The 10,364-nt window shown below is 29.9% G+C and overlaps 1 protein-coding gene across 1 annotated transcript; it reads right to left on the bottom strand.

Moving 5' to 3' along the window:
- Positions 1-433: 433 nt before the first annotated feature.
- Positions 434-6,126, bottom strand: LOC142328401 (uncharacterized). Its single transcript, XM_075372104.1, has 3 exons — positions 6,052-6,126; positions 5,136-5,297; positions 434-1,712 (listed from the first exon to the last, which is right to left on the bottom strand). Exon 3 carries the CDS (start codon positions 1,703-1,705, stop codon positions 434-436), a length of 1,272 nt encoding a protein of 423 aa, XP_075228219.1. The 5' UTR covers positions 1,706-1,712; positions 5,136-5,297; positions 6,052-6,126.
- Positions 6,127-10,364: the final 4,238 nt, after the last annotated feature.

The following is a 10,364-nucleotide window of genomic DNA, read 5'->3' as shown; positions in this document are numbered from 1 at the left end:
AATATTTAAAGAATGTATGGGATATTTGAAATAAAAACTCAATCAAGAGCAAAGCCATTTTTTTAGTCACTTAAAACATTTAACAAAAGTATAATTTGCTGCAGCAGTTATTTAAACTTATTGGGGCAAATAATATTTGAGATTAACTTGTTGTCAAGATGAATGTTACCATGGATGTGTCAGAAGCAATATTATAAGACAATACATAGTTTTGGCTTATTTTAGTTGCCATTTTTAGAGAAGTTCACTAAATAAAAAAAACAAAATAATTAAAAAACTAATTGAATATTATATTTTTCTAATTAAGGAACTAAAAATTAGTCAATAATTATAGCAATACTGGTATTCAATACAACATAAAATACTGTAAAATATTTATAACATTCATGATTTTAATGTTTTCAAATATTAAAAATAAATCAATGTTTTTTTTTTAATTTTTCTTATAAATAGGCTGATGTATTTTTCTTGATGCCAGGAAAAGATTAACAAGATCCCGATAATCTAAATAATATGCAATACACTGTAGACAATCATAGTTCAAATGTATTACTTTATAATTCTCTCTACCATCCATATTATTATTATTACAAATAGATAATCTTGTTAGATTTTTAAGTAATTTATACTTATTTTTATATATTTTTATAATCATAATAATAATGTCATAATATAATGGAAAGTGCTCAACAATGCACTTACGGTTACTATCATTATCATTGTAAATAAATGAATGTAAATCAGTATTTTTAATAGGAATTTTATAATTTTTATAATAACTAACACAAAAATCAAACAATGAGAATCTTTTAGTTATTCTAAATTTTTTCATCAACTTCAACTCTGACTTTAAATTTTGTAAAAATGCAATAATTTCATCAAGTGAACCACAATAATCTTCACGCATGTTACTACATGTTAATGTAAGGAAAAAATATTTATATAATTTTTCACCGTTAATTAATAAAGAATGTTTCATTAATGGTTTAATGATTTCATAAATTTTTGAAGTAAATTGTTTGCGTGTGTAAGAAGTAGTTGTTAACGTAGTATGACAATATTCAATGATTAATTTGATTAAAAATGTATCTGCTCCGCCTTTTACAGTCGCATCAATGTCAGCATTATACCACATGTACATATTGACATGACTCACACTTTTTGAGTAATGAATAAGAGCAAGACTTCCTCTAATTTGTAACTGTGAATATGGATTTGCGCCGTTTGATAAAATTGAATTAATAACATCAATATCTTTTTCTTCCATAACAGCTTTCATTAACGGTACAATTCCATTTTTATCTTTGACATTAACTACTGCCCCATACGAAATTAGAATATTAACAATTTCTTTGCTGTATGCAAAATGTAATGCTGTATTCCCAACTGTATCAGTACTATTAACATCTGCACCATACTTCAAGAATTCAGAAATAATATCATGCATTTTTTCTAAAAATACTGCTTTAATTAAAGGTGTCATATTGCAGTCATCTCTAGAATTTACATCTGCACCATAATCGATCAATAATTTAATTAGATTTTTGTTTTTAACACGATGTAGAGGTGTATCACCATGTTCTCCACATTTTAAATTTACATCGGCACCATTTTTTAAAATTTGTTCTATTTCCTTTTCATTTCTATTACTATCTATTGCTTGGATTAACAGTGGTAAAGAACCATCTTCTTCAGCTTCAGACATAACTCACCTAATTTTTCATTGACAAAAAAAAAAAATTAAATATGGTCTTAAAATAAAGCAATACTTTTTTTAAATTTTCTATTACTAATGTGTATGCTGTAATCTGTTCAACTGGGTGAACAACCCATGGACCAACCAGAGGTTGGATACTGTATGACATGTAAATAAGGGAGGTATAGTCTTGTACAAACACAGGCCAATCATTATCGAGATGAAGGGTTTAACTGTTCAAATCCATACAAAAGTAACTTATTTTTACTGGAATTTGAACTCAGAACCTTTGACTTTGAAAATAGCTGTTAAACAGTGTTTTACGATGATGATTTTACTAATAGACCAACTTGGTGGGTTAACTAATATTAAAATTATTTTGTAAACCACTCACTTTACTACTTTACAATTTTTTTTTGTGCTCACAAGCATAAAAATAATACTGATAGACAAAAAAAAAATGTTTAATGTTTCTCTAAGTGTGATACCATTTCTTGAATTGTTTTTTTGCGTATTTTACAGATCTGTAAATAAAATTTTTCATCACCCTTAGTTATAAATAAATAATGGTTTAAAAAAAAGTTAAGGGAAAATATGGTTAAAATCTGTAAATTTTATAATTTTGCATGGCCATACCTGTGTTAGAATTATTTTTCTGATGCTTTTCTTTATAAATAACCTCAGGCACATCCCGAATTAATGTCCAACATAATCGGCTAGCATGTTAGTATTCCATTTCCCTTTATAGCGGCTTTCCATCACTGAATCATCTTGGTGGAAACATTCACCATGTTCGTCACTTACGTCTTTAAGGATGTCCAGGAAAAAAATCCAGATGTGAGTAAAGTATATTTTCAAAGACATATTACATCCCATAGCTCTGTATGAAGAAGTTGATTAACAATATCGTGATAATTGTTGGATTTTTGATGGCAGAGAAAATTTTTGTAAACATCTTCAAATAAAGCCCAAGCTGCACTTTCTACATTACTTATCATTGAATTAAGTAAATCAGCTTTCACCAACTCTCTTATTTGAGGACCAACAAATATTCCTTCTTTAATTTTTTCTTCACTTACATTCGGAAATTTCTGCCTGATGTATAAAAATCCAGATCTATTCTTTTTCATTACTTTTACAAAATTTTTTATTTGTCCTAGCTTGATATGGAGAGGAGGTAAAAATACTTTTTTGGCTTCAATCACATCATATGTCTCTATCAAATTAATACCATAAGTGATTGGTATCGAAGGATATTTGTTACCGTTGTGTAGTAGTACCACTTTTAAACTATACTTGGATGAATCTATGAAAAGGCGCTAGTTCTCAGGTTTATGAACTTGTGCTACGTGCAACATAAGCTCATCAATATTTGTGTAATAAACCAAATCATTTTCATAAATAAAGTACTGAGAAAGTTGTTTTTGTCGGCTTCAAAAGCCCAAAATTTATGTATTTTTTTGAAGTAAATTCCAGCCTGGCAGTCTTGTTCCTAACAGTTCAGTTTGATTTTTTGATAAATTTAAATCCCTAACCAAGTCATTTAATTCATTTGTGATAAAAGATGTGACTTACTGGAAGATAATTCAAAATCAAAATCATTGTTGTCTTCTTCAGTACTGCTTGATTGCAGATTGCAATGAAGGGAGTATTTTACAGTATGTTTAGATTTTTTTAGAAATTCCAGACACACTTGTTAAACAAAAGTAACAATCGGTTACATGATCCTTTGATTCATGCCAAACCATAGGAACACCAAATGAAAACACCAAACACAACACCAAAACACCAAACGCCTTCTGTGTACCTTTCAGCCATCCTCTTAAATATACAGAACAATTAGTATATACTATATGAGGAGCCCACATCTTATCCTATCACCAATTTTACACTGATAGTACAAATGATATGCTTTTTTAATTAAGGCATCCACATCATTTTCACAATTTCGAGGCATTATGACACTGCACTGTTAAGAAACTTAAGACAGCAATAAGACTGAACAAGATTAATTCATTCCTTAATTAAATCCAGTGCTTAATACAAACAACACAGCTATGTTTTTCAGCTATATGCTTTGACCTGCACAGACATGATTAATCTTGTCCATGAAGGCTCACTCTTCAGTATTAGATATGATGTCATAATACGTGTCTATGTTATGATTTAATTTTTTGTCTACTATTTTTTATTTATAGCTTACAAATTATATTAACAAAGTTAAACAATACAAAATGAGCTAACAGAACACAATATAGGAGCTTAAAATGATAACTATACGTTGAAAAATGAAAAGAATCCTTCAATTAAAATTAAAAATTTTTTCAAAAATGGTGGGCCATAGAAAGATTCGAGTTCATATTCGTTTTCAGCATCAAAAAACAGATTAAAATCATGTATCGCATGTTAGTAAATAAAAATTATGTTTGTCAGTGTAATCGATACTTCATCACATTAGTTACATACTAATATAAAACAGATGGCCTTTAACTTTAAAATATAAGAAAGACAATATAAGATTAATATTAAGACAATATAGGATTAGAATATATTATAAGCCTTCTTGCAGTCATTTGATAAAATAGATAATAATGATTAGTTTCATCAAATGACTAGAAGAAGAGAGGATTCCTTTTCAAATTAATGACTTATAATGTTTCTTAAATTAGTGTATCAACTAATCTGATTAATTAACAGCTACTACAAAAGAGTTCATGCAATTGATAAAAAACTGAAAAGCAGTAAGATGAATCAATTATTAAAAAAATAATTCTAATATTATTCTACTATTGAATGATTTATAATAAATTATTCATTAATTAAAATAACAAGGCATTAGTATAACTCTACTATTATAAAATGACATTAATATACTGTTAAATTGTAGAATTTTAAGTAAAATAAATTATAACATTAACGCGTAAAATTAAATGGCTATTTTAAGTTCTGTACAAAAGTTTTTAACACAGACTGTGATGTCAGATTTCACAAACACAACTTAAACGAGCTAATTTTTTTTCACAGTAATTTTTTTTATTCTGCTGCATTTCAATGACCTCAGACTGATATTAATCAATTTGTATGAAATTCTAAGTTTCCAGCAGACATCAAATGAAGTTTAATTCAAATAAGGCTGTTTCACAGCTACATTTTACATAACAAAAGAAAATAAGAAGCTGTGAAGCATCATTAGTTCACCAGACCATGATATATTAGTAATTATACTCAAGTAACAATAAGCAACTAGGAGACAGCATTAGAACTGATTAGTTCAGCTAAGCCTTGGTCTTAGATTCCAAAGTTCTACACTAACATACTTGGATTGATAAGTACTGAAGGATAATATTATTTACAGTCTCATATACATTTAGTTTTTGAAAAAACCCTACTGACTCAATAATATAACATCCATATAAGAAGAATATGTAAAAAAAATTACCTGATATTTACTTTATAAGCTCAGATTTTTGTAAGAAATTCTCCTTAATAACAACAAAATTACATAAGTGTAAGACTCAACAATAAATGAGTATTTATATAGCATACAGATTTTATTTTACTTTTTATATTCATGGGTGAACTAGAAGTGGTGACTATTGCCCTAAAAAAAAAAACAAAAAAAATGCCTTAGTATTGGTAAAATGGATAAACATTACCGTAATTTTTTAAAAAGAGCTGAATCAATGGGTCTCATAAAATTGTATACAAAAATTTTTGGTAGTAACCAAAAATTATTTTTTTGTTAAAAGTAAACAAAATATACAAATGAACAAAGTAAATAGTTTTTTTAATTTATTTTGGGACATTATGCTACAAAAGAGGAACTAAAGCTGTATCATATCAAAGGCCAAAAAAAACGCCTTTCATACAACAAAGATCAACATACTCTCTAACCAAATTCTAAACTAATCTCTAACCACTTCAAAATAAAAATTCTACAAAATGAATAAAAAACTTTTTAAATTTTATAAAGTTTTACTGGAACTAAATTTTGAGAGCGAGGTGATTCACTTTTTAAAATTTTACCAGGCCGATCAATTAATTTCTAAATATTTAAGATATTTGTTGGGTGTTAATAGCATAATACATTCCTGATGAAATAAAATTGATGAATCATTAATTGGCAATACAATCTAATGCAACGAATAGAAAGATATGGATGTTATCACAATTATGAATTAAAATCTAACAGAACACAATTTAGAATAAATAATTTTTTTCATATAAACCTTTCAAAGTAAAGTTTTGAGTTACCTTATAAACACAGTGTTAAAATAAATTATATTAATAATTCTTTGTTATTAATATTATGATAAAAAAAATCGGACAATTACTACATCAAATAAAATACATACTTCAAAATTCATATAAGAAAAACTTGAAAAATGTTTAATCACAAACACACGTGCTATCTCAACCACAACACAAATGTCATGGCGTCAATGTGGTGGTAATTCGTTTAAAACCAGTATTATTGAACTGTTTCTATATCTACAACATAACGATTGTTCTGAGTCAGTTCAGTGCATGTTTCATACCCATAATGAAAACGACCGATTTTATATCGTTAATAATTGCAAATGAAAACTTATAGAATTTTCCCCTTCATAACAGTCACATATGAGTAGATTAAAGAGAAAAAAAACAACGTACATGGCATTTATAGACTTAGACAAGGCATTTGATAACGTAGAGTGAAATAAAATGTTAAGTATTTAAAAAGATTAGGGTTAAAGTATAAAGATAGAAGAACAACTGCTAACATTTACAAGAACCAAATTGTAATAGTAACAGTCAAAGAGTATAAGAGAGAAGCAGTAAGAAAAGAAGGAGTCATAATAAAACAGAATGTATATAATAAATAGAACAGACAAGGATGTTCCCTACCACTGTTACTTTTTAATATTTACATGGAACTAGCAGTTAATGATGTTAAAGAACAATTTAGATCCGGAGTAACAGTGCAAGGTAAAATAAAAAGATGCTGCGATATGCTGATGATATAGTAATTCTAGCCGAGAGTAAAAGAGATTTAGAAGAAACAATGACTGGCATGGATGAAGGATGACCTACGCAAGCACTACCGCATGAAAATACACAAGAAAAAAACTGAAAGTAATGAAATGTAATAGAAACAATGTAGATGGATCACTGAATATAAAAATAGGAAGAGAAAAGATTACGGAGTTATAATAATTTTGTTATTTGGGGAGTAGAATTATTAAAGGTGGACGAAGCAGAGGCGATATAAAATGCCGAATAGCATAGGCAAAACGAGCTTTCAGTCAGAAATATAATTCGCTTACATCAAAAATTAATTTAAACGGCAGGAAAACATTTTTGAAAGTATATGTTTGAAGCGTAGCTTTATATAGAAGTGAAACTTGGACGATCGGAATACCTAAGAAGAAAAGATTAGACGATTTTGAAATGTGGTGGTGCTACAGGAGAATGTAAAAATTCAGATGGGTGGATAAGTGACAAGTAGTATAAAAACCGCACATTCAAGATCACTAATACATTAAAGAACGAATAGTGCAATAGTTGCGTGAGTGCTTTCACGAGATCGACTGCCACTTTCCAGTTAAATTCTCACCACGCAAGCGTCTATCTACTGCAAAAAGCATACCAAAACCCGACTCAATAATAGATTTTTTCAATAATAGATTTCAATAAACTGATCCAGAATGTGCGTAACTTATTCAAATACATTAAAGACGATTGGCCCAGTATGTAAGGTCTCTTTTCACTGAGAGCACCGCCTCTTTTCAGTTAAATTCTCACCACGAAAGCGTCTATCTACTACAAAAAGCATACCAAAACACGACTCTCTTTTTCTTCGATAAATTGATTTCAATAAATTGGTCCAGTATGTATGTAACTTAACCCACCGGGTTGGTCTAGTGGTTAACGCGTCTTCCCAAATCAGCTGATTTTGAAGTCGAGAGTTACAGCGTTCAAGTCCTAGTAAAGCCAGTTATTTTTACATGGATTTGAATACTAGATCGTGGATACCGGTGTTCTTTGGTGGTTGGGTTTCAATTAACCACACATCTCAGGAATGGTCGAACTGAGAATGTACAAGACTACACTTCATTTACACTCATACATATCATCCTCATTCATCCTCTGAAGAATTATCTAAACGGTAGTTACCGGAGGCTAAACAGGAAAAAGAAAGAAAGTATGTATGTAACTTATTCAAATACATTAAAGAAGATTGGTCCAGTATGTAAGGTAAGCGCTGATTGGTCGACAGATCACCCGCCAATTTTAAATCCAAAAGTTTTAAAATATGAAAAATAGGGCGTAACTCGAAAACTGTGCGTCCTAGCCCATACGCGATTTTGTAAGGCTTAACCGAAAGGGTACTTTACAATCTTTTGAATCGATTGGTGGTAGTTTCATCCACCCAAGTCCAGCCGTTCTCAAGTTACGCCTTTTTCACAACATTTTTTTGAAATTGGTACTGAAATAAAATGAAAATGTGCTCAGTTAACAGTTTTAATCACGTTTAAATTAATTTTAAAAAATCGGATATCAATACTTTCAGCGAAAGCGGGATCAACGCATTAAAAGAGTGATCCAGAACCCGAGTTACTTGTACAATACATTGAAGAAGGTTACACCCGTATATGAGAAAATTATTCCATACATTAAAAAAGATTCTGTCAAATTTTAAAAATAGGGCGTAATTCGCCCTATTCGCCCTAAACGGTGCGTCCTAAGCCATTTTTAACGCGATTTTGAAAGGCTTAACTTAAACGATACTTTCCATCTTTTGGGAACGATTGACGGTAGTTTCATCAGCCCAAGTCCACCCGTTTTCGAGAACGGGTTCTCGAGACGCCCTTTTCACAACATTGTTTTGAAATTGATGGTGAAATAAAATGAAAATGTGCTCAGTTAACAGTTTTAATCACTTTTAAATTAATTTTTAAAATTGGATATCATTACTTTCAGCGAAAGCAAAAATAAAAATAATCAAAATTTCTGCTTATGAAGGTTGTTTAATTACTTTGCCGGTTAACGTCGAGTAAGTCACTACATTTTCATATATTAATAAACAATATGCGATTGATTGCATTTGGTTTAAAATTCTCTTCAACTTCAATATTAATTTTCAAACCAATAACGCCCATTTTTATTGATTCATCCTGTCACGAACAATCAATCACGTACAAGGGATATTTGTTTTTATAATCTGAAAACTTATAGAGCGAATCGGTCAATTTATAATACAATTGTTTAAACTCGACAAACATTTTGTTCATCAACATTCGATCACTCTCTAAATCCTCATATGGATAACAGTTTGAATTTATAAATACTTTAATAGTTTTAACGTTGCACGAATCAAATTCCGGCGTGTTCTTTGTAGCTTTATTTAAACAATAGATTTTTTCTGTGGCACTGTTGGATTCTGATGAATATCCCAACTTCTAAATGGTATGCGCAATTCGTTATTTTTTTCTCTCAATTTGGCCAATTCCAACTGATATTGACTCGAAACCTTTAAATATGGTACAAGCCATGTAACATCTGTTATTTCTAGTCTAGATTTATGATCTGAAACTGTGGCTAGTATATCGTTTACATCATCACTAGTACGTTTCAATAACATTCTTGCCTGTTTATAATTATTTTCTTATAATCTTCGGCAAACCCCAACAACATTGAAAGGGGAATGTATAAAGTAAACGCCCCATCGTCGTCTATATTAATTTTATTTGTACCACTAACCCACCCGGCTTGTTCCAACAATAGAATCGAATTGTTTGTTATTGAAATTACATTTTTCATAATAGAGGTCACGCCTACGTTTTTCGTACTGGCCACCTCTTGCCCGTTTATTTTATAAACAATTTCATCGAATAGAAAGGCGCCGGCAAAATTGACCAATTCTGATGTTGATTTTTATTGTTTTCACCAACCCACGAATACATAGACAACTGTCGCCCGGAACAGTATACTCGTCCGGTTGAATTATTCGTATTAGAATCATGTCACCCGTTTTAAAGTTTTTTTCAAATGGGGTGTGTTCATGAATTTGTTTAACGATTTATATGATTATTTATTTGTTTAACGATTCGTCAGTAGACGCGACTTTTTTAACATTTAATAATTCATCTCTATATAAGAAAAAATTATTTTTCATTTCAACAACTTATTGGTGCTTTTTAATTTTCCACTGACAATTTCAAATCTTAGAGATTTCAATTTATATGTTTTTTAACATCACCATCATCGTCACAGTCACTTTTATATGGCATTTCTAATGAAAAGAAAAGAAATCAAATTGCAACAACTTATTTACACTCTCTCAACACCAACGACATGCTTACTCGTTCACCACGTAAATTTAACAACTGATCGTTTACATCGGTCAATTTTATTATCAAGTTGGTAATTTCTTTTTCATCTACCGGTACGAATGTAATATAAAATGGACATTCTTCAATCATTTCACCAGGATTGACACTCAGTGGGAAATCATACAAAATGCGATCTTGTTTCTCGTTTTTATATACACCCGAAATAATATTACATTTTACACGTATTACATTTACAGGAGCGATATTTATTATTCGATCTGAATGATGTGTTTGATTTGGTTTGAGAATTCTCGACCATAACCCAGTAGACTGCCAATACTTGAATCTGCATC

This window comes from Lycorma delicatula, chromosome 7, assembly GCF_047948215.1.
Source record: "Lycorma delicatula isolate Av1 chromosome 7, ASM4794821v1, whole genome shotgun sequence".
Lineage (NCBI taxonomy): Eukaryota > Metazoa > Arthropoda > Insecta > Hemiptera > Fulgoridae > Lycorma > Lycorma delicatula.
This window is presented reverse-complemented; position numbering and strand designations above follow the sequence as displayed.